The sequence below is a fragment of the Strix aluco genome, chromosome 27, assembly GCF_031877795.1.
Source record: "Strix aluco isolate bStrAlu1 chromosome 27, bStrAlu1.hap1, whole genome shotgun sequence".
NCBI lineage: Eukaryota > Metazoa > Chordata > Aves > Strigiformes > Strigidae > Strix > Strix aluco.
This window is the reverse complement of record NC_133957.1, coordinates 3,750,217-3,777,391: the sequence shown is the minus strand read 5'-3', so window position 1 is coordinate 3,777,391 and position 27,175 is coordinate 3,750,217. Positions and strand designations below refer to the sequence as shown.

Sequence of the window (27,175 nt, the reverse complement as noted above, 5' to 3'; positions counted from 1 at the left end):
GCAGTCGGAAGGTGCCAAGACCATAGGTGATTATTCGTTACTTGGAAACCAACCTTACGAGGTGCTGGATGCTTGTTTCTTTGGTGTTTGGAAAGGGATGCTGGAAATGGGACAGCACGGATGGACGCAGGTCCCTCCTGCGGGATGCTGGGGTCTGTTCATGTGCAGAACATGTGGACAATGACAGTGGCAGTCCTGTGAATAAAATGAGAAGGCACTGTTCACTGCGGCCCTTGATTTTTAACTGAGGCAGAGCTGACATTGATTGTCATCAACCATGAAGTCAATTAATGAATGTTGCGCAGCTTCAAGTCCTGATTTCAGTGGATGTGAGTGAGTTTTGGAGTTTGGAGCCTGTCTGCTGAGTTTAAGGATGGGCGAGGTGGTGTGGTGGGTTCAGGACACCCGTGTTCGGCGGTTTAAGACTGTTGCTCTTGGATGTGTCAGCTGGTGCACTGGTGACAAGCTGATACTTCCCTCAGATTCAACTGTCCGCTGTGTAGAACTGTTGCTGCTCTTCTCAATGGATGTTTGGGGCTCCCCTGGATTCATGCCTCAAAGTCCTGCATGTGTAATGATTGTGTGGATCAGGTCTTCTGAGAAAGGTGTTCATATACGCCATGGAAACACCAGTTCCAGCTAAGAAATACCAAAGCAGGGAACCTGTGGCTGGGAAGGCTACTTACAATGAGTCCCCTTTTGTGTGGAACCCTCTGTCCATCACATTACGGGTGGGGAAACTGAGGCACAGAGCCATCACTTGTTCAGGGACCTTCATGGGGCCAGCAGCAGCGTGGGGGCACACCCTGACGTGGTGCCCTGAGCCTCAGCAGCAGCTGTTGGCTGCTGACCACTTTGCTTTGGCTGCCTGCTGTCCACATGGGTGCTGTGCCGAGCACAGGAGTGGCAGGTTGATTTGAAACCCACCGTGGTTCCGAGAGCAGCTTTTACCCACCCGAGCGGTAAGGAAAGCTGAACGCTTTGCCATTCTCTCTAACCGAGCCAACGCCTCCTCTGCCTGTCTTTGTCCTTGCAGGGGCTGTGTCATTGGACCGACTTTTCATTTCGACGTCCCTGCCCTCCACTTCGGTGATGTCTCCTTTGGTGAGTGTGCCCTGGGCTTGGGCCATGGGTTGAGAGCTCTGTGAATTACCAAAATGGAGCACTTTAACATAAGATCATCTGTCACTTGTGTTCCTCCATAGCAGCCTTCAGGGTGTTAAAGCCAGGGCTGCTGGTTGCTTAGGCGGTCTTGTGCCATCGTGAGATCAAATAGGACCGAAGGAATAGAAAGTCAGTAATTTCTGGTGTCCTCATAGTCTGTTCAGCCCCAATCTCCCAATCCTTGGCAGCAGAATGACTGTGAAAGTCCTTGTCCCAGAAGGGCCCAGGGGACGGGACTGCAGCAGAAGGGAGTTTAAGCCACATACTGGCCTGTAGCCGCTCTGGGTAAATGTTCCTGTTGCAAGGCAAGGATACCATTTACCTGCCTGACCTTTAGTGTGAGATGTTAATTAACGCTGTGGGGGCCCCTCGTCGTCACCCACCAGGTCACATGCCCAAGCAGTAGCTCTGAATCAGGCACTGATGTCCTCGGACCATGGGCTCCTCCTTCCCCACCACAAGCCCAGCTCTGCTGACAGAGCCGGGGGCTGAGCATCCAGAGCGTCTCCGTTGAATCGCAGATTCTGGTTCTCCATCTCAGTCTCACAAAAGGCTTTTTACTGAGATGATCTGCAGTTTAAATGTGAAATCAATTGTGGATTGATTGAAGGGCCATTATCATTCTGTGCCCAGGATGCCTCTGTGTTTTCAAGCTGTTCATGGACTTTTTAAGAAGACTCATTACCTTTCCTGAGCTGCTTCTCCCCTCCCTCCATCACCACTCTGCCACTTCTTTTTTTCTTTTGAATAAAACAACAAGAAACACACCAGGCAGAAATGTGGTTATGTAATAGGAGATTCATCCTCCTTAATCTCATTTCATTAATAAGACCTTTTCAGCTGAAGGCAGCTATTGTATTTTTGCTTCTTTTAACTGTGCTGCTGACTGTTGACCTGCATCTGGCGACTTTGGTCTCGTTTGGGACTGTGAACTCTGTGTTTGTCCTTTTTGTGCCCCTCCTGCCTCCCTGCTGGAGTAACTGCTGGAGGTGGGCAGTGGGCACTGGTGTTGGACATGGAGAAACTCCCTGCTGTGGCTGCAGTTGGTTTTCCTCCCCATCTGTATTCAAACGACGCTTGGTAAGCAGGCCACAGGAGATGTCTCCTTCTCACAGAGCTGGCCAGCCAAGCCAGATGTCCACGCCAGAGCAGGTCTCTGCAGAACACCCCACCAGGTGTGGTTGTGTCGCTGGTTTTCCATGAGGGAAGGCGAGTATCACAGCTAAAGTGATGTCGAGCTTTGCGGGCCAGTGTGCAGTGTGGAAGCCATGTCCCGTTCGTTAGGGAAGGTGGAACATGGCTCCTGCTGATTTCTGAGCAAGCATCAGGTTTGCCTCCAGTGCGGTGGGCTGGGAGTTGTCATGTGCTCAGGCTGGTAGCCCCAGACAGGAGATGCCTTAAGGATCCTGCCTAGAGAAACTGCGTTAGAGTGCTTTGCATCACGCTGTCGTTCCCAATTTCATCCTTCCTTTCTTTTACTGTAGCTTCTCCTCGATGACTTTATATACTGAAAACTGTAGGAGTGTTTGCAGAGTTCACAGGGCATTTTACGGGTTGAATTTTTAGAAGAAATGGTCTGTCTGGATGGACACTTGTAAGTGAGAACTAATTGGTGCTGATTTGGGGGCGGGTGAGAGAGCTCCTCACAGTTAGAGAGAGAGAAACTTGTGGTGTTCAGCATCACTAAGAGTGGGCGTTTCCAAGGAAGCAATCTCTGTCATCAGCGTAAAAGGGAACTTAAGTGAGAAGCTACGCAAGGAATTAATTGTCAGTTAGCTGTACTTCAGATTGAAAAGAGCTAAACTCCAAACCCAGTTTTATCATAACAGGCTATTCACACCAGGAATCACAGGACAGTTGGTGCATAAATTCATATTTGTGTCATTTTCCCAGGCTTTCCTCACACCTTGTCGTGTCGCCTCACTAACACCTCCTTGGTGCCCCTGACCTTCAGCCTTCGCATTCCTGGGGACGGCTTGGGAGAGCCCAGTGTCAGCAGTTCTGTTCAGATGTCAGACAACACTCGCCTACTCCGGAGAAAGGGAGCCCAACCTCGCCTTAGGCCAACCGAATTTACCATAAAGCCCCGCAGAGGGACCATCTGCCCCCTGGGATTCCTGGATATCCAGGTATGGGAAGAGTCCGGCCATACGTGCTCGGCAGGTGGAGCTGGAGCTTCTCTGAGGGATGAGAGGGCTTTAGCACCGCTAGCGTTGAGCATAACGCGGGTAAGATACCTGCACTAGTGTTAGGCTTTTGTTAGCTGCGTTACCCCGGGGCTTTTCTGAAGGACCACTGCTTTGTTTCCAAAATTGTAAGCTGAAGATCATGTATCATATGGTCAAGGACAGAAGCCATTCATATGTTTTTGAGAGCTGCTTTGAGCAGTTTCTTTGATTTAAAGTGGGCAGAGGAAGGATGAGGACAGAAGGTGGCTGTTAAAAAGAGAGATGTCATTGTATAAAGCAGTTCGCTTTTCTTCCCGGTCTTATTTCTCCTCTCCTGGTGAGCAGAATGAGTTGTATTCACTGCGGTGATCTCCAGTGGGGACTGGAGAAGCTCTGGCAGCCATGAACTGCACAGCACCTGCTGGGCTGCATTTTGCCCTCAGCTTCCCAGTGTAAAGCTGAATGTTGAAGTCAACAGATTGCCTCTGGATTTGTGCTGTTGTAGTTGAGATTAAAAATTAGTCCCTTAATTTTAATACAGTGGTGAGTAGAGCATTAATCTAATCGTGTTTACGTATGCCCTGGTAAGTGCAAGGTGTATTTAACAAAGCAGATTTGTCAGAAGACTTTTGTTACTCCCAGCAACTGTGCTCTGTACATGGACCAGCAGAAGAGTTAGGGCAAAATCCTCCCTTTCCTGCCCGTGGAACGAGAACCGGAGGACAGCACACGTGGACGATGGCTTTTGGGAGTGATGAAGTGTTTGATGCTCTTCTCTTCCCCCAGGTCACCCTGTGTTCCAACACTGTGAAGAGCTACAAGCTGGCACTGGTGGTGGACGTGTGCGGTGTTGGCAAGGCGGTGTCGGCGCTGCTCCTCACAGCCAGGTATCGGCGCTTTCCTTGCAGCTCGTCGTCTCTCCTCGTGCATCCAGCACCACGCTGCCTTGCACGTGGTTTGCTGGCTGCATCTCCAAATGACAAGTGTTGCTTAATGAGCTAGTTCTGCCCAGCTAGGTGTGAGACCGGCAGTGTTCTGAAAGCAGCACCTGTGCTCCACGGACAGGCATGGCCCTGAGCCTTTTTCTAAGGGGAACAGTAATTATATTCATTATGGGCCTGTTTTTTGGTGCTTGAGGTGTAATAAATTTCCAAAGGGCCATCATTCCTCCTTCCTGCAAGTGGTGGACTTGTGCTGGATTGCAACCAAACTACAACATTCATTTGGGCCGCAGTGAGCAGCCTGCTGAGAGCTGGTGTCTGGGTCAGTTAACGAAGGTGCATGCGAATGGGAAAGGGGCTTATGGCAGGACTGGTGAGGGAAAGCTCAAAGCACGATCTTATGAAGGGGAAAATAGTCCTTGATGTGGAAGGTGAGCTCAGGTTTCTCTGCTTCCCTCTGGTTCTTTTGAGCATTAATGTTCTCAGACTGAAGCCAAAAGTTGTTCTTGCTGCAGCCAGGTTCAATGCTGTTGTGCTGCAGTGGGTGTCGGTTTGATTACAAGAGGGGTGAGTTCACTGTGCTGTTCCCTCTCCCAGGCAGAGTCACCCAGTCAGTGCCTGGGCTGCAGTTTTGTAAAACAAGTGCAAGTGGGGATAGACAGTGCATGGAGCCGTGGGGGTGCAGGAACTGGGAGAGGGTGATCCCCCACTGCCTAAGGCAGGGGGTGGCTTGTGCCCTCCATCGCTGGGGCAAAGGGCTGAGTTCTCAGGCAGGGCAACAGCGGTGTGGGAGAGGAGGGAGTCGTTTTCACTGAGACACTGGATGGAGTCTTGTGCTCTTTGAGCTTTGGTGAGCGCTGGTCCTCGGTGGGAAGGCTCCCCCAGAGCTCACGCCTTGTTGGGACTGTTGGGAGGGTCCTTGCCAGCCTCCTGGGGCAAAGAGCGGGCAGAGCTGATCAGGCAGCTCTGGGACAGGGCACTGTGTGTTACCTGGGCACTTGGCGAGGCTGAGTCCCAGGGCTTTGCCCCACCTTTACAGGAGGTGGTTGAGTCAGAAGAAGTTAAAGGCGATTTATCGCTGTAGGGGTATTAAGTGTCTATTTGACAAATGTGTTATGCTCTATTTCACACTACTTGGGGAGTAAACGACCTCTACATTCTCTCAGTATCTCTAATTCCCTTTTGGTCATCTCTTCGCCTAGATGCATGGTTCCTCCGCTGCGAGTGCTCAACCCCGTCGTGATGTTTGGACGGTGCTTTCTAAAATTCCCTTATCAGCAGATGCTGACCCTTGTGAACGACAGCGATCTTCCAGGCTGCTACAGAGTTCTCCCTCAGGTTTGGCATTGCATCCGCCTCCTGTCCTCAGATGTTATCAAGGGGTTTATCAGGGAAAAAAAGGGTTTTGGATAAGACCTTGCTGGTTTATATTCAAACCTAAAGGTTGCTGAGAAGAGGAAGCTACCTGAATATAAACTTCAGGAAGCAGTTTAAACTCTTTAGGAAGCAGTTTATATTCTAGTCTTTGGGATGCTTTCATGCAGGAGAACGTAGAGGGTTGTGAAAAGCTGCTGCAAGGAGGCTGCCAGCACAGGAGTGGGTGTTTGTGGGTGCAGCAGCTTTTGGCCCCCCTGAGGACGCTAAGCCCATACAAGTCTTGCATCTTGCTTTGTACCTTTCTGCTTTCTCCTGGGGATTTTTGAAAATGTGTGTGAATTGCCATTGTGTAGATGTTGAGGAGTTCAAAGTTTCCTCAAAGGTCACTCCTGTGTGTTGCATTTGACTCTGTCCCTTACAGGAACACAAGGAGGACGCTGCTGTGTGGTACTCCAGCCCTGTGCCGTGGGGGATTGTCCAGCCTCGCGGCTCGGTGGAGGTCCCATTGACCCTGGAGGCCCAGGTGACGGGAGAGCAGGACACTGTTGCTCATGTTGCAGTGTTTGGGAGTGAAGGATCCCCTCTGGTGAGTTCCAGGGGACATGGGCCTTTGTGCGACTCATCTTGGTGAGGTGTGAAGCGTAAGGCAGGGTTGCTAATTCCGGGGATCCTTCCCGGGAAAACAAGAACTTGTAACATATGCTGGTGTGGACAAGGAAAGAAGGGGTTTGTGACATACGCAACAGCTAATGCCGGCGAAACAAAGGGCTTCACTCCACAGTCAGAACTGAGTATAACTGCTCAGCAGGGATTCTTTATTCGCAGCGCTGGGGATCGCTCCACCATGAGTGCCACGCTTACTAACAAAACTCTCTGACTAATATACACAAAAAGCATACATATGCATCAGGTTTCCTAGAAAAGACAGTCTTACGCTAATGGGTTCTCAGAATTCATTTACATAGTCTGAGCGTGCGTAGTAAAAATAGAGTGAGGGTCTTCTCCCCGCCTTGGTGGTCCACATTGTCTTCCTCACACTGTCTGCTAGCTGAACTTCAGGTTTCCCATGTCCGTACATGGTCATGGAGTGACCTCATCCCTCCTTCGGCTCCCGTTTGTTTTGAGGGGGTTGGTTTAAACCGGCTTCCAGTCGCTTTTCTTGACACTGGCGTCTTCTCAGGCGCTTGTCTTGCATTTTTAGGTCCCTGTTATCAGGGATGTACTCAGGGAGTTTGCCAGACTGTGCAAGGCCTGTTTTATCTCCACTAGGCAAGGAGTTACAGGTTTCAAGATGTTTTACAAGTGGGTAAGATGTCAGAGGGTAGGTAGGAAAAGAGTATAAATGAAATTATATACATTGCAGTAAAATATGGGAAAAATAAAAGCTAGTGAAACACAATCGATGGTTAATGTTAAAACTAAACGTCCTACTTTACTGGTTTCTATACATTAACAAGGTCAGGAGGTCTTGTAATTTCAAGTATACTTGCAGCCACTTCCCTTCACCTAGAGAAGAGGAAGGATGTATCATCCCAGGTGGTAATCTAAGTGTCTGACACAGCATTTAATTACGGTAGGTCAGACGGGATAAGAAGGCCAGTCTGAAGCCCAGAAGAACCCCTGGGTCTCGTACTCTGCTGTGCTATTAGATGAACAGCACTGGTGCTTCATTAGGCCTTTTGTTCAGAGCACGCAGGGACGTCCCTGAATCCTGCTAAAGCAAGCGCTGTGTGAGAGGCCATGCTGAAAGTCAGGCCCATCACGTCTGAGAAACATCCATCATATCTCTTTGCCAAGAGCCCCAGCCAAAGACTCGTGAGTCTCCACACCGCTTGCACCTGGAGCACAGAGACTTTTTTTTCTACTAAGTTTGGAAATGGATGAGGCAAAGCATTCCTGGACTAAAGCCTTCTGAAAGATGATGTTCACATTCAGGCATACACAACAGCAGCAATGACAACAAAATGTAGGCAAGAGAATGTTGTCTGTAGTGTCCTGGCTTCATCTAGCTGAAATCGAGAACAAATATAGTTAATTAAACTTTAATTTAAAATGATATCAACTTTTGAAGCAGCTGTTTTAAAACGTCTTCTCGTCTCTCTGGGCATGAAAGAGGATGTCAGAGGGTTCCTGGGAACCTTAAGCTTTCTGTAACAGAAAGAAAGGCTGACATTTTGAAAGTTGTTACAGGGATTTAAACTTTTAATAAAACAAGTGGAAATGATGCTGCTAGATCTCCTGAATGCCTCCTGAATGTTTTTAATGATGTGAGGAGGTGGTTTAGCCAAGGGATCCACATTCCTCCTCCAATAGTCTGTGCCAGTTCTGCAAGAACAGAATTTTTGGGTCTCAGACTGTCAAAAGAAAACAATACTGCTTGAATGATGTAATTAATAATTAATGCCCATTATCCACATAATACCAGGAATACACGTCTGTGCAAATCAGAGGCAACTGACTTGTGTGATCTCTACTCTAAAGGGCCTGCTTTGCTTCTGACTTGTGCTGGCTTTCACAGGTGTAGCTTTGGGACTAAAGTCACTGTCCAAGTGTGCTGTGCAGCAGCAGAAGTCAGGGAGGGTGGTCTGGGGCAAGACTGAGCAGTAAAAGGAGTGGGAGCAGGCACAAGGTAGAGGAGGGAGAGTTAACAGTGTGGAGGAGGTGTGAAAAAGCAAGCACGGGAAACAGGGTTTCTTTATCCCCTGATAACGGGAGCTTGTGGCTTTCAGATGGGATCAGTCCAGATCCCACACTTGCTCCAGGCCTTCTGTTTCGGTTTTACAACACTGAAAAAACTTCAAAGAGCCATAATTATCCCCCAGCCTAGGAGTACCCTTAAGAGCTGTCTAATCATTTTAAACTTTCTCTGTTGGTTTTTTTGATCTTTCCTACCCTCTTTCTGGAGCAGAAAATCCATTTAGTGAGCACTGGAGAAGGACCAGTTGTCTACGTGCATCCAAGTAAGATAAATTTTGGCAGTATCCAAGTTATACAAGATGCTTCCCGAACTCTCCACCTCTCCAATCAGAGTGTCATCCCTGCATCCTTCAGGGCAAAGATGGTAAGTATCTGTGGGGCTATTTTCTAACAAAAATGACTGACAAGCAACCTGTGACTTGATTTTTATACGCAACATTTGCATATCACTGTATGATTGAGAAAGCAACGTATTCCATCCCAGTGCAGCAAGAGGAGCCTGGCTCTGGGGGCAGTTTTAGCTGGGGGACCCCTCAGTAAAACAGAGAATTTGCATAGATGTTTGAGCAGAAATGAGTCTGGATCATTTTTGCAAGTTCTCCCTTTATTTTGTGGAAGGTATTTATCTCTAAGAGTCGTGTGTTTGGAGCTCTGAGACCAAGAGAACGCTGTGGCCCTTTGCTCCTGAAAGGGCATGGGTTTCCGCACGGTTTCCCTGTTAGATCTGCATTTGCTTTCTGTCGAACTGCTGTTAATGATAGAGACTAGGGCGTGAGGTCTGTCCTCAAACTGCTCGCAGTGAGGTGAGTTTCGCACCTACTGGGGGTCAAACCAGCTGGGTTGTTGCACAAGAATGTACGTGTAAGGGTCGTGTACCTATGGTGGACTCCGTCGCATTGCAGAGCACCTCTGGAGACTGGCTGCAGAAAAAGGCTCTTTAATTCATGGAGGCTGCGTAGTGTGAGAAGCTGCGTAGCCAAGGGAGGTTGGGTTGCTCCCTGGCAGGGGGAGCAGGGCTGATGCAGCCAGGACAGGCTCGTGTGCTGAGGCTGGGTGGGGTGTGCTCCCCACTGGAGGGGGGATCTGTGAGGGGCTTGAAAACGGGTTCAGAGGAGGTTTGTTCTTCTCCATGCTAGGTGGGTCAGACTTCTGGGGCTGGTTAGCCCAGACCTGGCACTGTGGACTTGGTGTTGTGGATGGAGCATCAGGCAGTGTGTGAGAGTACAGGGTCAGCCCCTGGGCCAAGGAGGGGGCTGAATTTCCCTCATGCTGCTTTTCCAGCTGTTTGGGGGATAAATGTAACCTCAAAGCGGGGGATTCCCAGGGCAGCTTGCTTTGATTCCACAATGAAAACCTGCTTTCCATCTCTGCAGAGAGCAAGCCACCTGGGGTGGGTGGTACTGGTGTATGAATGATGGGGTTTGCGTGCTCATACCAGGCACTGACCCGCAGAGCTGCTCAGGCACTGCTGTCCCGGTCCCTCCCTCCCCAGGCAGCTTGCGGTGTACCCGGGGGGCTCACAGGGTATATCGGCCTCTGCATTGCCTCATATCTTTAGTCCTTCCTTTTCCTGCACCCCACAAGAGACCAGGGTCCGTGGTTTCCATGCTAAGTTAGTGTTTGGCTTGTCTTACAGGCTGACAAATGCTCGCGCTGGAGGATTGAACCCAGTGAAGGAGTGATTCCCCCCGAGACAGAGGTGTCTGTGGCTGTCATAGCGAACTTGGATAACACGGAGAAATTCAAGGACGAGGTGAACCTGTTCATAGAGAACAGCCACACCTACGTTATCCCCGTCCGGGCTGTTGGCATTGGCACCACGATTGTCACCGACAAACCCTTTGCGCCGGAGCTCAACTTGGGACCCCACTTCAGGTAGGGGATCTCTCAGCGTCCGCTTCTGCCGTGGGCTCAGCAAGAAGGAGTTTTGCTGTAGTCCTTCAGGCTAGTTGTTCTTCAGCGCTCAAGGTCCTGGCTCTGTTCTCCTGAAGCCACAGGGCTTCCTTTAGAAACCTTCTATGGCCATTTCAAAGTTGTTAGATACCCTCAAAAGCCACCAAAATAGAAACCAGCTGTTAAATTGTCACTGACTTGTCTTTAGCTATAATACATATATTTCCTCACTTTTTCAAATAAAAATTTGGAGGAAAACAGAGCAGGTCCTGGAAGCCTCTGGGTGGAAAATGCTACATTACAAGTATAAACATATTTCCCTTTGCGATAATGTTGCTTGTTTTTCCCTTCACTATGGAGTATCATCTCGCAACAGTGGAAAACCTTGGTGGTAGCTTGTTAGCAGGTCCTTGACTAAATTAATGGTGCTGTTTTGTTTGCCCTCTGCCCGCAGTCCTGGAGGAGCAGCAGAATTTCTTTGCCCCGTACCATCCCTCAGTTTGCTCGCCTTCCCCGTCTCCCCTGCCAGGCTGCTCTTTATTAGACGCAGTCGCTCTTTCCTCGTTTCTCCCACCGGCTTTCCTCGGTGTCACCGCCGCAGCGGCAGCCTGAGGCGTGGGCAGGAGAGGGTGGCTGCAGGACCAGCTCTGAAAGGGAGAGGAGGAGAAGTCCACTGAGTTTGGGCGGGATAAATGGAAAGTGTTATTTAAAGAGCTTAGCTCAAAGGAGGGGATTCACTGGTCCTAAGGCCTGTGTCTGAAACCAGGCATGTTCCTGTAAATGGGAGAAAAATAAGCCTTTTCAAAGTGCTGCCTGCCTTGTGTGGGAGACCTCTTGGGACAGGAAGAATAGTCTTCTCGAGGTGCCTGTTCCTTTCCCTGGCTGCAGAGAGGGTCCACGGTGGTCCAATACCTAAATTTTGGGGTAGAAAGAGCAGGTTGATCCTACTCTTAGGATAGACTTTGGGGGTTTAAATATGCATGCACAAGCCACACACATAAGCAGGGACATTGCAGGGAGGTTGACGCTTGTCCAGCGTGTCCTGTGCTCTGTGCAGCCACAAATTGGCTACCCAACGGAGCGGACAATGTCAGTGTGATTTGTGTCATCGTCCTCTGCCCCCCTTCACGTCTTGGTCTGCAGACTCTGGAGTTGTTGCCATTGCTGCCGGCTGCAGAGCTGCCGCCAGGTGAGCTGAGATGGGACCCAGGTAACATCTCAGATGAGTTGGGCTTTCCCAGAGCCACAAATTCTGCATCCACCCAGAGCTTCTCCAGGCTTTCATCTGTGCTGTCCGCCACATAAACCATTTCACACTAAGCTTGTATGCATCATGTTTTGACAGTCTGTTTCAAAGACTGGTTAGTTCTACACTCTCAGGTCTGTATTTAGCTGCTTGTGGCAGACATGCATTTTGTAAGCCGTGTATTCTGTCCTTTTCAAAAAACCAGTAACTGTTCCAGGAACAATTCATGTCCTGGTCATGCTCAGGTTTATAGAGGGTAAAATAATTACTCCAGACTAGCCTGCAGTTAGTGTTTCTTTACATGAAGAAATCAATTTCCATTGAATATTCATCTTGGTTTATATCTAGCTCTCGTTATTCATCTCTCGTTGTTGCTCTGTCCCCTCAGCAGCCAGACCTGGTCTTGCTGCCATGTTTGTATTGGGGAAACTTCTGTTGATCCTATGTTCTCACAGTGCATTTATCTTCCTAAACCACAAAACCAGCGGCACTGTTCAGACAAAGGATGACATGTTGGGGGTGATGAGGGTTGGATGCTCCCTAAGGGATGGGGGGTGAGGGGATAACGTGGGTGCCAGGGCAGGGGCCCCGCCAGCGAGGCAAGGGGTGCCCAGGTCACCGGAGGGTCTCTAGGCTGGTGATGCTCTGCCTGCAGCAGCTGAGATGATGATCTCATGCAGCTCTTCCTTGCTGTACGCAAACAGAGCAGCTGCTGGATGCTGATAAACTTAGGGGCAACCAAGGTCTGGCTTTTGCTGAAGCTTTGAGCTAGGTCAGCCTGTTTGGAGGTGCTTTTATCGCTGAGTGTGCAGTCAGATAACGCCACCAGGGTGCTGAAGCTGGGTGACCGCTGGGAGATAGCAGCTCCCATGACATTTTCCATCTCTTTTTCTCTTCCAGCCTGGATCCCTGCTGTTACCACTTCAAGATAACAAACAAAGGACGGCGCACCCATCGGCTCTACTGGTCAACAGAAGGTTTTGGCCCGTTTCACCAGCGCGATCGTGTCCCTGCTGTCAGCACCACCAAGGGCCAAGGTTCCTCCCAGAGCCCCAGACCTGCGTGCCCTGTGTTTAAGGTTCAACCGCAGAGGGTGGAGCTGATGCCGGGCAAGACTATGGAGATGGTGCTGGAAGGCTTCTCCAGCACTCCCCAGGTGAGGTCCCCCCTCCGAGGGCTGAGCCTTCCCAATCAGGAGCAAGTGCTTTCAAGAGCCACAAGTTACCATGGCAGAACCAGCTGCTTTCCTCGCTGGCCACCATCAGCTCCTAAGGCTTTTTCATGTTTCCATGGCTACCGTAAACCCAACCTGCTGATACCAAAACACGGGCTGAAGGAAATATTGCTACTTCAGGGGCAAATGACAGGTTACAAGGTGTCATGTGCTGAGGCAGAAAGGAAGGGCAGAGAAAGTAAGTTACGCTTAGATTAGGAGCACAGGCAGAAAGTAAATAAAAAAGTGCAAAGTAATGTATTTGGGGGAAGCAGTGAGTAAAACAAAACACCTGTGAAGGGAGGGAGTGTCTGGGAGTAGCATCATTTTTCCTCTGTAGACAAACATGGACAGAGGGCTTGTCTAGGACTGAGTCCTGGAGCAGAAAAATGAACAGTGTGTCAGCTGTAGTGATCGGGGTGATGTTCATCCATGTGGGAAACTGTTCGCAGGGATCATTATAATTGACAGCTTGGCCTTTGTCAGTATTTCCATAACAGCTCACCCCAGTCTCTCAGCCAGTCCTGGGATCCCAAGGGCAGGCAGGTCTCGCAGCACCCTTGGATGGCAGCTCAGAGGGGGAGATTTCAGCAGGATCACTGGGTGTTCTCCTCCCTGGACCCTTCTTTCCAGGGAAATCCAACTCTGCAGAGAAGCTGCCAACTAACCCTGGTGTACATTCCCTTTCTCCAAGACCGCTGACCACAGATATTTAGGTGAATGTGGAATAAATCTGCACCAAGCTCCTGCTGATACTTGTGTTTTGAAAGGTGTTTTAAAGGATTGCCTTGGTGGTAGCCTGAGGAATACTCGATTACTCACCTAGTTGACTGCGATGGGACTGTCCCTGTGCAGTTCGGAGCCCAAAGGTTTTGCTGAAACAGGGAAAAGGTACCAGAAAGGAAATAAAGTGATCAGGGTGCAGGTGAGGCTGTCTTGCCTGGAAAGTCGAAAGGGGATCTGTGAGCTGAGCTGTGGCTACCTGCCTCCTGCAGTCAAAGCCAAGACCCTGGGAGTGGGCTTTCCACCTTCCTCGGGTCTTGAGAACTTAATACTCTTGAGGTTGGTCAGAAGCCCAACTCCCTGCATTGCACACACGACACGGATGATTTTGAGTCTGTAGACTCTGAGGAGGAATTGGATTGTGGTGTTGTATCAGAGGGAAGAGTGAGAAATGAAGGGAGGAATTTGGGGAACTGAAACCATGAGAAATCAGGAAAAAGTCTTAAGTGTAAGAGCATCCAGCTTAAGCAGAGGGTTTTCATGTGAACTGCAAGACATCTCTTTCCTGGGGAGGTTTCTTTTAAAACCAGCTCTAGGAGGACACAGTACCTGCTAGGAATGAGTGGCCCCCTCTTTACCTGAAGGCAGTCTGGCTATTTGGGTTTTTCCCATGGATCCTGTCCACTAAGCTTCCAAGGGAGGGTTTGCTAGCATTGGCCCTTCTATCACCTGTTTTCCTTAATATAGTTGTATTATTATTTTTTTTTAAAATCAGTTCCTACAGCTTTCTGTAAGTATTATGCTTGGCAGTCGTACAAATCAAAACAGTAATCATTTGGGGCAGGGACTATTACAATTGTAGGCAGCACATGACTCACGAGGGTTTTTTGTGGATAGTGGGGTGTAGCATTACGGACGTTTGAGAGCAGAATAAATGAGATGCAGCATAAAAAGAAAAGGAGACTGCTGAGGAGCCCAGTGGCTGTAACTTGATGGCGGTAATACGGTCTGTGGCTGGGTGGGTAGCAAATGCAGTGCATTTTCGGGACGCCCTGCTGGCCCCCGCTGGGTGACGGGTGACTCCTCCGTGCAGGTGGTGAAGGAGCGGCTGCTGTGCCACGCCGTCGTGGGGAGCAAGGCAGGGAAGGCACAGATGATGCAAGTGGATGTCACGTGCGAGTTCATTGCTCCCGTCCTGCAAATGTCCTCCAGAGAAATCACTTTCCGGGTGGAGAAGGTAAGTCTCTGGATTTCATCCTGGCATTGAAGAGCATGGCTGATGACTGAAAGCCTGGTGGGGGGGTGTGCTTGTGTTCAAAGGAGGAAGTTAAATGGCTTCTCCAAGTCTGTGGGACTTTGACTGTTGAGCTGAGCTGGACCAAGATTTTGCCATTAACACTGAGATCAGTATTTCGCTCCTCTGGGATTGGGAGCAGTCCCACCAGCTGTATTCTGCCTTCATGATGTGGAGACAGAATTGAGCTGCTGAGCCAAGGGCACAGGGCGAGATGTGTGGGACCCACGAGAACAGCGTGGGCTTTGCACAGCCACCTCGTGTGCTGGGGCTGCAGGTGGGCGAGCAGAGTGCTGCAGCTGAGCGATGCTAAACCCCCTCCTCACCCGTCCTGAGGTGCTTCGTAAAGTAAGTGAGGATTTTTTTAGAGATGGGACTGATTTTTAACTTCACTCAAGTAAAACTGAGATAACAGCTGCTCTGCTGAGGGGGATCGTGGCTACTTCTAGAGAGACACCAGTTCCTGTACTCGGTGTGAAGGGAGGTTTTTGGGGATCCTCCAAGGCACAGTGATGTCTGAACACCGATCCTGTAGGGAAGCTGAGAAGAACTGAGATTCCTGTCAACTCCTCAGGCTGATGAGAAAAACCTGTCATCTCTTGTCTCTCTCTGCCTTCTCTCCTGTTGGTATGGATGCTAGCTCTTTGCAATTCCCCAAGCTTCACCTTCTTCAAAGGACCCGCAGACATCCTTCAGCTGCAGTGATGATAACACCAGCGCAAAGCAGATGCCCTTTAGTCTCTGGATCCTGACTGCTGCATCACCTTTCCCTCTCCTGCGAGGTGTCTGAAAAAGAGAAGATATTTCATTATTTAGTTTCTGTGTTTTCAGGTCTCTCCTCTGGTTCCCAGGCTTCCAGAGAAGCACAGAATCCTGTGAGCAGGCAGTTCGGGTTCAATTAGAAGCTTTTCAGCTATCCCTGATGTCTGCCTGTGGTCTGCTTGATGCCATGCGCTCTGATTTATCGAGTGTTACGACGCTGCAGCTGTTTGATAACGATACATCCAGAACCAGCTTCCCAAACACTGTCTAGTTGATATAAACCATGCAGGAAGCCCAGAGCAATGCATAAACAGGAAGAAATAGCTTAGGCAGAGCTGAGCTTTGAGGCTACAGACAGCTTGTCACTGGAGCAGGGGCAGCAGGACACCCGTTGCAGCCCGACTGTTGAGGTTTCTACCTGGCTGTATGTGCCTGTAGGTGTTCAAAGCTAACCTTAGGCTGCTGCAGGCTCTCCACTATGGGCCAAATCCTGCTCACTTTTCTCCTCTGACCAGCATCACTGCTTTTATGAGGCTACTAGAGCTGATAAGGTTGTAAGAAATTACTGTATGTGCGTGAAAATCATCTTGTGCCATTCTTCTCGAGAGAGGATACAGAACTGGAGACAAGTGGTCTGGGTTCACTTTCTGCTATTGATCTTGTTCATGCAGCTGCCTCCTCTCGGGGTCCTATTCCCTCCTCTGTATGCAGGAGTGTTTCCCTGTCCCTGGGGGATGCTGTGGTTTCTAAACATGAAAGGCATCAGATATACTTAGAGAAAAACCACCTAGAAGGGTAGAAACTAATAAAAATAGTAAATAGAGGTGTATGCCCTTTGGGGTTGATAAACTTGAAATGCATCAGGAAGGGAAGGAGTTCCATGGCCACTTCACGTTGTTTTTTTCCCTTGTGTCCTGTTTCTGTAGCAACCCAGTGATGTCCTAACTCTGCAGTACCAGCCTCTTTCTTTAAGAAACGCCTCCTCCCTGCCACTCAGCATTGTCCTGGCCTTAGAGCAGCCCTTCTTAATCTGCGGTGCAGACCGGCAGCCCCTCTCTGCAGACGTTCAGGTGAGCAGCCGTGGGCCTTCCTGCTGGTGGGGTTTGAAGAGGGGGGAGTGTGGTGGTACGTTTCTGTTGGGAGGTCCTCTAGTAGAGAAGTTTATTCTTTAGACTCAGTGGTGGACTGAGTTTTGAAAACGAGCTGCTGAAGGAAATGAAATATCATCTGAACTGGGGAAATACATCCTGGCTCTAAGACGCGAGGAGAGGGGAGCAGGCAGCTAGGTCTGGGCAAGCCGTGTAGTAAAGGTGTCTCTTGGAAGCCATCGAGCTCTCCAGCAGCCATTCTCAGATAACCTCAAGAGCAGCTTGCTTTCTTCAAGGGCAGCCCTGCTTTCAGGAAGGCTGAGGAACCTCCTCCAGCCGCTGCCTGGCCCCTGCCCTGTTGTTGATGAAGGTGTTGGACATGGGCTCTGCTAAACACTTGTTGTAGGCCTGGCCACCACTTCTGTGCTGTGCCAGTGACTAGCCCCTGCAAGGCTGAGGCTGCAGTGCCATGCTGCTTGTGCTGTGAGGGTAAAGGAGTTCCTCTAGAGCTGGGGCAAAAGGCCCTGGTGTGCCAGAGTGCTGATTTAGTTGTGTATTTAGCACGGAGCTTCTGTGGGTCACAAATTCAGTGAAGAATATTTATTTTCCTCGTGTATTGATGCAGAGCACAGTGAGATGAGCCTGAGATAGTCTCAGACAAGAGCATGGTGGGGCTTGCAGTCAGGTGCACACTGTGAAGGAAACGCAGGATGAACTGAGAAGCCTACGCTGGGTCACACGTTGAACACTTACATGTTTCGTGCTGCCAGACCTTGGGACTTCATCACACTGGTGATTAATACTCTTCATTTCCTTGCAGCCCGTGAAGCTGGAGATAGGGGAGGAACTTCATCTCTCCATCAGATTTAACCCTGCTTATGAAGAGGATTTGTGTACCCGGGTAGTAGAGAAGGTTCTGAAGATACGATTTCTTGAGCACCCTCATGAGGAGCGGGTCACGGTTCGGGGAGAAGTCTACTTTCCGAATCTCCATATCCAGCCCACGGCCCTGGACTTTGGCTGCATCTTGAACGACACTGAAGGTGTGCGTTACATCGAGATGACCAACTGCAGCCCACTTCTTGTCCAGTACCACTGGGTGTTCCTGATGGACAGCCACGTGAGCCAGATGAGGTATGTGCCCCTTTGCTCTCTCCTTACAGCTCTTCTCCTTCCTCGTGTCCTGTTTGTGCTTTGCAAAGACCAAGGCTGTTTGCCTGTGATCTGACAAATTGCTTTCAACTTTCCCTGTGGGAGCAACACCTACCAGCCGTGGTCAGGCTTAGGTGCTCAGGGAATAAGTGATCTCCACCAGTTTGACGCTGGGAAGGAGACAACGTTCTCCAGCCAAGCTGGGGCTGTGAGATGCTACCAACACTTTTTGCATCGTCCATAGCCTAGAGTCCTGCTTTATTTCTGGAGCTACAAACCTATACTTGGGCACTGGGACAAGCAGATATATGATTTTTCTTTCCTGCCAACCCTACGTGTTGTCATTTTACACTAAGAACCTACACAGGCACTGCCACCAGAATGATGTGCTGCTGCCCCAGTCTCTTGCTGCTGCTTTGCTGTAGCCCCCATACTGGTTCCCCTGGGAAGGAAGGCTGCTATTGGAAAGCTGCTTTCTCAGACCTTTGTGGCCTGAGGCAAACACCACACTGGTGAAGTGAATTTTCATCTGTTAAACTGCTCATCACATTCCCCAAACAGCTATTTAGTGTTTTACAGGGAAAGGGCAGGTTCTGCTGCAGCTTTGGGTACAGCTGTAGGTGTTGGTGGGAGCACTTGTCTGAACGTCCCTGGGAAGCGGGGCCATCCAGCACTGGGCTGTGGTTTCCAAGCCCGAGAGCAATCTTGCAGTCGTGCTGGAGCACATTTATAAACACATTTCCAGCAGTTCCTCCCGCTGTGGCCTCTCTGCATAGCACAAAAGTCTAGTCTGGGCAGTTTTAATTACAGTAGCAAGTGGTTTTTCCATAATGCCCTAGGAAACCGAGCAAAGTTAACCATTGTGCGTTGAAGTGCTGCCATTACAAATAATAGAGATCATCAATAAACAGGTTTGTTTAGAGAACTGGGATCTGGCTCAGAGGACACAACCTACTGGGAACTGGAGATTAGCTATGGCTATGAGGAGAGCTTGGGGGAGAAGACCTGGGCACTGGGGTAGCCTGTTCACAGCCGGATCTAACCAGTCTTTAGTGTGGCCCTTCTTGATGCACGACACCTTCAAGAACAGACCCTAAAATGCAGAGGAAAGCCCACAAAAGCAGGTGGAGGGAGGTGGGCAGGGAAGGAGGAGCAGAGCTGTAAGCTCTGCTTGGAGGCCCCGTCATCTCCTGGTAAATTAGATTAGGGTTTATTTGCAAGCTAGAGGGAAAATCTAATTTTGATGATAGAACAATGCATATGTTTTATAATAACAGAGAAGCAAGCACGTTACAGCAAAGCCTGTGTGGAATTAATTTCTTCTGGGGCCACTTGCTGGCCAGTTGCCTGTCTATTCTTTACTCTTTCCTTTTTTTAGAACCAATTTAGGTTTTTGGAAATGTGAATGCCGAATCAGTTTTCAGCTTTTAATTACCCTGTCTCCACCTAAACTGGCTTAGGACCCGAGCCTGCAGGTGCTTGTTCTTCCAGGGGATGCTGAGTCACCCAACTCTGCTGAGTCGGTAGCAGTTGAGGGTCCTGAGCATCTGGCAGGATAGCAGCCTCTGCTCCGAAGGGTTTGGCATAGCCCCTTCACTGGCTCGTTAGCACTGGGGGCGTTGTGGCAGCTCCCTTTCCTGCTCTGTATGTTAATTAAGCAGAAATGTAGTTTCTGTGGGTCCCTCAGCAGACACCATGTGATTCTCCGTGGCAGAGCTGGAAATGAAGATGGTCTCCAAGCTATTAAGACCTCAAGTTGCTCATTAAGAGCCTGGCAGAAGGGCAGCATGTCAGATATTATTTCTGGTCCACATTAAGCACTGTTAGTATTCTAAATTATCAGGTCAAACTCACCCAGTCTGACATCGAGGGAATCAAACATCAGGTCTCATGAAGGTGAGATCAATAGAGTTTAACCATCCATCCATCTGACCTTGCTGGAGCCGATCATCAGAGACTCCCACCATCAATGAGACACACACGTTTATTTTGGCCAGGAGAGAAAAATGTTCTTCCTCTGCCTGGACAAGACTGTGTGCTTAGATCTTTTTTTTTCTAATTGTTCAACCTGTTTTTCCTACTTACCCTTTAATCACTGCTGCTACTTTGAGCAGAGCAATCATATAAGCAACACAGTCCAACCATTGCTGTGTGGTTGGACGTGCCCAACTCCCGCCAACCCATGTCCCTTCTCTGGCACTGCTGAGCCATAAATCTCTCATGGTTACTCTTCTTCTAGACCTCTACGTGGTTAGAGACAGACTGAGAATACGTTCTCCTCACCCTTTGGGCCTTTGATAGCTCAAAGCTGAGTTAAGCCTTTGCACCAAGATGTTTTCTGCAGCGTTGGAATGGGTCACCAGAGTCACCCAGCAGGAGACAGTAGGTCTGGACTCAAATTCGGACATTTTATCATGTTTCTTACCTTAAAGGTTTCTTCCTGAAAGACTGATTTGTCCCCCTTTCTAAGGGCAGTATCCAGCTCCTCAGCTTTGTTTGGGTTTCCCATCAAAAGGAAGACATTAAATCCCAAAGGATATACAAGGATTTTTTTTGAGACCTGTGACAAAGGCTGCCAAAGGCTCATCCCCAAACTTCGCTGTTCTCTAGAGTTTTCATCCTCTGTTAAGGACCTGTGCCTTGTCATTTACTTTGAGCATTGCTGTTCCTGCATCACCTCTTTGTCCCCTTCACGCGAGACACGTTTCCTCCCTGGGACAGAGCTGACACACACCAATCAGTCCGTGTGCCGCGATGGATCAGCAGGGAGCTCTGCACCTCTGTGGCACATGTCAGACCCCCTCTGTGTATTGACCTGGCGTGTCTGGAGAGTGGGAACTTCGTAGCTACAAATCCAGCATAATGCATTGCCAGTAGATTCTTTGGGGAAAGGCTTTGTTGAGCTAAACATGTAGAAAATGACGCTTTCCTTTCCATCCAGGATTTTCTCGGCAAATGTGTTTTGAACCAACCAGGAGGCTTTCTCCTCCCAAGTGGGTCTTCCTACAGCATTAGTAACTTCTCATTCCTCCGCCCTCTCTCCTTCCATGTCCCCTGGCAGGTTGCAGTGCAGGGACCCTGCGAGCCAGATCGCAGCCTTGTTACTGACCAGAAAACCCCCCAACTCTCTGTTATATTTGATGGGGTTTCTGCTTTGTTGTTTTTGTAACAAGGAAGAAATGGAAAGTGCAGGCAGTGAAAAACAGTGCAAGGCAAAAATCTGACAGCAGTCCTCTGTCAGCCACCGGAGGGGAGAGGTAGCAACAGCAGCAGTGAGCATGTACATCCGAAATACACCCATCCACCGTGCCCCTGGTGCTGGGGAGTCTCAGGTGGGTGACAGTAGACCATACCCCCTCCTCATCCCCCCAGTGCCATCAGCTCCTCGGGGCAGTACGTTTTGGGCTTTGGTAGCCCCATGGGTGCTGCTTTCCCTGCTTAAATCCTGTGGGTAAGTTAGAAAAGGGCTGAGTCGTGATGGAAACATGCTGCTGAATGCGGCCTTCAGCTCCGTGTGGTTTGGCAGCAGCAGAGAAGCGTTTTGCTTGGTGTAAGGGAGAAGTGGCCTCTTATTTCTCAGAGATGGAGTGTCTTGGACCAAGGACTGGTGCCAGGCAGGCTTCACCTCTGGGGTGGCAGTGCAGCTGCTGTGAACAGCTGATGGAGAGGCTCTGTGCTTGTGGACAGAGACACTGGGGAGCTGGAGCAAGGGAGACCTGGAAATTTGCTGCCTGTTGCACCCAGAGAGAATGAAAAGTAAATAAAATGATTGCCAGGGAGGGGTTTGGAGCCAGGCGTAAGCGAGCATATGCTGTTACCAAGTCTATCTTAGAGACATAAACCTGCATACTAGGTGTGGTACAGTGATGCTTTGTCGGGACAAAGGTTGGGGGGGTGATGATTTTCTATTTGCAACATGTCTGTAAGCTTCTTTCTTCTCTGCTATCACCATGCCCCCTCCATCTCCGTGCGTTTTCCAGCACGGTGCTGCTCTTTTCCCAGCTCACGTGCTGGCGAGTCAGCCAGCCTGCCCCAGGCCTGGGCATGGCACCTTCTGGTTGCGCTCCTGGGAGCCTGACTGCAGGTTTGAGACAGCTTCTGCTGCCCCAGGGCTTCTGACCGCCCATTACGCTGTCGCACACCTGGAGGACTTTCACCTGGGCCATTGCAGTGGAGGTTGGAGCCCAGAACAGCTGCGTGAGAATTGCTTTAACTATTCCTCTTGGGTTTTCTGAGGCTCAGCCTCCTCCTTTGCACAGGGTGACAGACCCTGAGAGCTGTCCTTTGCCTCGGGGACTGGGGAGCAGCCCCAGGCTGTTGGAGGAGCAGATTGAGGGTAGGGAAGGCAAAGGAGAAAGCATTGGTTAGGTGAAAAGTGCTGCACGTCCTACCCGAGGTGCTGTCGGGCAGCTGACTGTCTCAGGACAAAGTGTGGGAGGTGTCCCTGTGTCACCCACACCCCGAGCAGGCTGCGGTGGGATGGGGGTTGCCTTCTGGTTTTGTAGCCAGTCAGCAAAGGCTGTCTGGAAGGTGACAACGTCTTGCTCTGTCAGCGATGTTCAGCTAGCAAACCTGGGGAGCAGCTGACTTCTGTCTTTGCTTTCTGGACATCTTCATTACCCGGGGCACGCAGCAGGAACCCGAGGTACGTTTGCACTGCAAACAGCATCCTTCTCCCTATAAATGATGTTACGCCTGTGCGGCCTGGATGACTCCTCCTTTAATTCCCTCTGGGCAGGAGGCTGCTGCTCAAGGCCGGTCTCTGCAGAGCTTCAGTGTTTATGAAACAAAATGTTGATTTTTTTTTTTTTTTAATTTTTCTGTTGTTCATGGGAACGGCTTGCTGTCATAGCCTGGATGAGGCAGAGCGAGAGCATCGATTCAGGGACTGCTGCTGTTGCTTCCCCGTCATCCCTCTGGCAGAGCACTGAGTAGTGAAGCCACCAGATGAAATCTGGGGGGCAGGATGGGCTATTTATAGTCCTCTTTATTTGCTGACCTGCTGTCACTACGTGTGGCAATGAGGAGTACGGTGACAAAATTTTCCAGACCTTGTTTCTCGTAATTTCTCCAACTGTTTCTCACCCTTGACTCTTTTCCTGCTTCCAGCAAGCTGTGCATCAAACAGCTTTCCTTAAGGGAAAGTCCCTCTGAACGCACTGGCGTCGCTCTGCCCAAGAGTGCCGTCTCTAGTATCGCTGTGCTCTTTCCTGGTGCATCCCTGTCTTCAGAGGGTAGGTGAGAAATCTTTAAACTCTTAGGAGAAGAGGCTCAAGCCAAATTTGAATCCAGGTGCCAAATCTTCACATCTTTTTGGGTGTAAGTCTGCACAGGGGATTTTTGTGCTGATTCCTTCTAGTCCAAGGTGCTGCCTAGTGCAGAGGTGATGGAGAGCCCAGCTTCCCTGCTGGTCCCATCATCAGCCCTGAGCTGGCTGCTGCCGAGACAGGGATTGGCAGCAAAAACCCTTCCAGAGAATGGGGATTTTGTCCTGCGTGAGGGTGGACACTCACAAGACAGTGAAACTGGTGCTAATCCTTCTGTACAGCCACTCTTTCCCCTCGAGAGGCTGATATTGGGATGGTGGATGGGCAGGATGGGTTTTGGGTGGGTTTCAGATCTCTTGCTGCTGACTGGCTGGTTTAAGGCAGACGAGGAGAATACCAGTCAGGGAGATCATTTCCCAAAACACCATCCTGTATTTCTTTTTCAGAAAGAGTGGGATCTGCCTGGCATGTGCCAGTGCTCTGTTTGCCTCTTGTATCACCGAGGAGACAGGAGACTGTCCCGGCATGGAGCAGAAGCAATGCTTGCTGTTCCTCTAAAAGCCAGAGCCAGTGTTTTGGTCCCACAATGGTTTCTTTGCCAATGTTTTCTTTGGCCACAGCCACCAGCTCCATGTGCTCTAAGTGAGGAGCCACTCCATGCTGTGATAGACTCTGTTAAATGAGCCTGTTATAAAAAAATCTTCTCTTATCCACCTGGTCCATCTCTTCATCCCTGAAAACAGCCACAGTGGGAAGACCTGCTGTTACTACTGCCCTTGTAGCTGTGCAGGAGCATTGATCCATAGAATATCTCAAGTTGGAAGGGACCCATAAGGATCATCAAGTCCAACTCCCTGGTCCTCGCAGGACCACATAGAACGAAATCATATGACTAAGAGCATTGTCCAGGTGATCCTTGAACTCTGACAGATTGCCACGCTGCTTGCAGAAGCAGGTGGTTTGTCTTTGCCAACTCAGAGAACAAGTAGCAATTGTGTTAAGGCAGTATGGACCCCGTGTTCACACAGCCCAGGTGAGGACTTTGGGATGTATCACCATAACTCTGTGTCTCCTGACTTGGAGAGGGAGGCAGCCAGGGGCAAAGAGGGGGGAAACCTTCAGCTCTCTACAGCACAGCAGCCTGGGGAGGACTTCAGGTCCCAGGGAGATTTAATGGGGCTCTGCAAAGAGCGGGGCAGCCCAAAGAGGTGCCCACCCCAGAGTTAATGGTGTAGGCTGGTGCGAGAAGGATTGGTTTATTTCCCACCGTCTGCTTCCTGGAGCAGGAGGCAGGAGTCCCAGGGGGTTGGGCACCCCAAGGGTCCTTCTGGGCCAGCTGGTTTGTCATGCATTTTGAGAGTGCCTAACTCAATTAATGCCGCCTTTTCAGCTGCTCTGCCCTCGGGAGAGTGAGTCATCTTTCTCCTCTGTGTGAAACCCTTCCAACTGTGAGCTTGCTTTGCTTGCTTCCTCTTCGGTGGTACCTGTCACCTCTCCCTCACCCACTTGCCTCCATCACCCCACAGCCATCCCCAGCTGTCCCCGGTGTCACCTGGACCAGGCCAATCCTGTCTGCTCGTCCCTTGCCCCGGCCCCAGGAGCTCAGTGGGGCCATTGGACTGTGAGCATGTTTCCTGGGAGTATTTGCCTTGCTCTTGGTAAAGCAGGGGGTAATTATGTTGTGCTATGGGAGTGACCTTTAATAATAACTCAGCAGTGATGTTAACTCGCCTTTTACACAGGGTGAAAGCCACGCACAGCCTTAAATCTGTGATTTCTGCTGGTGCCACAAACCCTGCTCCTTCTGGACAGGGGGTGGATGGTGGTGCTGGTGTACTCAGCGGGGTGGAGCTTCAGTGTCTGTCTGGGTGATCTGGGGATGTGACCCTAGGAAGTATATGAAACTGGAGCTTGTTTTGGTTTGTTTCTCCTTCTGCGTTAGTTATCGTTGCTGCTTTACCTTCTCCTGTCTTTCCCTGCGGTGACCCGCTGCAGAGCCCCGTTGGGAGGGTGCGCTGTGGCATCGCTGCCCGCCCTGGGCATGCTGGGCAGCCTGCACCAGTGCGGGCTGGTGGAGACACCTCCTGGGGTTCAGCAGATACTGTCAAGACGAGCAGGGACGTTTCCTTCTAGGTGAGGACTTCAGGACATGTGCCGTCATTGCATCTCCTTCCTTTTCCTCGCTCTGCTCTTGGCACCGTGCAGGGACAGTGATGTGAGCTGGTGGGCAGAGGGGCTGTGGTTGGCTTTTCCTGTGATGCAGCTGTGAGCCCCTGTGCTCTGGAGGTTGCTTGGCCAGGGGTTGCGAGGTCTTTACATGCTGCCATGCGCTCTGGGTGCCTGGGCAGAGCCCAGGTACTTGCTGGTCCTCAATCCCCCGGATGCCCCAGCTCAGGCTTGAGCTGCTTTTTGGCTTCCTTTAGGGTGAAACTGGCCTGCCAAGCCCGCCCAGCCTGGTCCCTACCAACTCAGACTGTCCTGTTCATCCCTTTCACAAACTTGTTGAGATCCAGCTTTGGCCTCCTGCAGCCTTTCCCTAAGGAGAAGAGATTGAGAATCTCTCTCTTCCCAGGGCTGGAGCCTCCTGCTTGCCTTTCTAATCCCCCAGGAGCAGCCTGCTGCTCTCAGCTGGTTATGCTCAACCAATTCTTCTGCTCCCCCCTGCTTTCTAGTATTCTTCACCCTTGCAGCCACACCCTTTGTGTTTCCAAGCTCTAGCACTTGTCCCCATGAAGGCATCCTGAAATGGTGAGTGTCCAGACCCCTGCCACAAAGACAGCTGGAGCACATCTCTCCTCCTTTGCTATCGGTCACGGGAGTCAATACAGTCGTCTGTTGGCAGAGCTGGTTTTTGAAGCAGCTGGTACAATTGTAATTGGTGCCGATTACTTTAAATAGCATCTGCAAAATACAGCTGTCAGGGCTTGTTTAATTTTGAACAAAGACTGTAATTGTATTTATTGTTAGAGCTACTGATTTGATCGGAGGGACCTCTGGGCAGAGTTGGATTGAGAAGCATTTTTCTATCTGATATAGAGAATCAGGAGCTCACCTGATGCTTATAAATCGCCTGGCTGATGTGCAAAGCACGAGGAAGGAGAGGACTTACTGGGTCATGTTTTGCCATCTGTAAAAGCAGTGCAAGTCAGAATAACTCCAGTAAAGTCAGTGGAGACTTCGTCCAGGGCTGTGACCTGTCAAGAGAGGGAAGTACTGCTGCCGAAGGATGATCTCCACAAAGAGCCGCTGTGCCTGCAGTGCCAGTGGTGGCTGGCCCTGGTCCAGCTTCAGTTGAACCAAAGTGCCTGAGGAGCTTTAGTGCCTGTACCCTGCAAAACTGGACCAGCCACATCCCGTGGAAATACTCTGGGAGAGGCATGAGCCCTGTCAGATGGAGCTTGAGGGGCCTCAGACCCTCCTCTGACTCTTCTCGTCGAAAATGATGGGATGGTCAAGGTCTATGGGCTTCAGCAGGAGCCAAGGAATCTTGTGCACCCAAAAATCAAGTCCTGTGGCTCCTGCTTAAAGGTGCTGGCGAGCTTTGGTTGCTGCCCCAGGAACATGAGACACTTCACTTCTGCTGCATCCATTCCCACACAATTTCTGCTTTCAAACAAGAAATCAAAATTCTCCCTCATCTCTCAAAATTGACATTTTTTTGACTTGGATAAGTAAGTGGCTGTTGAAATTGCGTATGAACTTCGAGTTAATGAATACTTGGTCACAGTGGGACTGCTCGCTGCATTTAGATGAATGCCAAATCCAGCTTAATCCCTTCCAGTGTGTGCAAGACAGGAGTTGGAGGTGTCAGATCTCACCGCAGCAATGTTGCTTCTCTTCTCTGTCTCTCCGCTGCCTCGTCTGAATTTCAGTGGGTGGTTCAGTGAATACACAAACCTTAGCTCAGCAGGGGAATTTATCCAAGCAAAGAAATAGGCTTCAGGGCCATTTGCATGAAATGCTGTTCAATAGTTGCTCTTGATGAGGGCAAACCCTCGCCACTGCCTTCCTCAGCTGCTGGCCAGGTGGCCCAGCTCAAGCCCAGTGTTCCCACACCGTGCACTGGGAAGGCTTTTGGTTGCGCCTGTATTATATTATTTTGTTTTCAGCTGCAAACACCCTTGAGCTGTCTGTAGCTGGCTCCAAAGTGCCTTTTTAATATGCATCTGATGGCCGGAAGGAGAAATAAA

At 50.1% G+C, this 27,175-nt stretch overlaps 1 protein-coding gene across 1 annotated transcript in view; it reads left to right on the top strand.

Moving 5' to 3' along the window:
• The window catches only part of LOC141915926 (hydrocephalus-inducing protein homolog), a 100,220-nt gene that overhangs the window by 47,120 nt on the left and 25,925 nt on the right, over positions 1-27,175 (top strand). Inside the window, 11 exon segments of the mRNA XM_074807861.1 lie at positions 1,037-1,104; positions 3,058-3,293; positions 4,119-4,219; positions 5,476-5,611; positions 6,072-6,236; positions 8,559-8,711; positions 9,984-10,222; positions 12,387-12,642; positions 14,516-14,659; positions 16,405-16,548; positions 17,387-17,700. Of these exon segments, the coding sequence (XP_074663962.1) occupies positions 1,037-1,104; positions 3,058-3,293; positions 4,119-4,219; positions 5,476-5,611; positions 6,072-6,236; positions 8,559-8,711; positions 9,984-10,222; positions 12,387-12,642; positions 14,516-14,659; positions 16,405-16,548; positions 17,387-17,700 (1,956 nt within the window).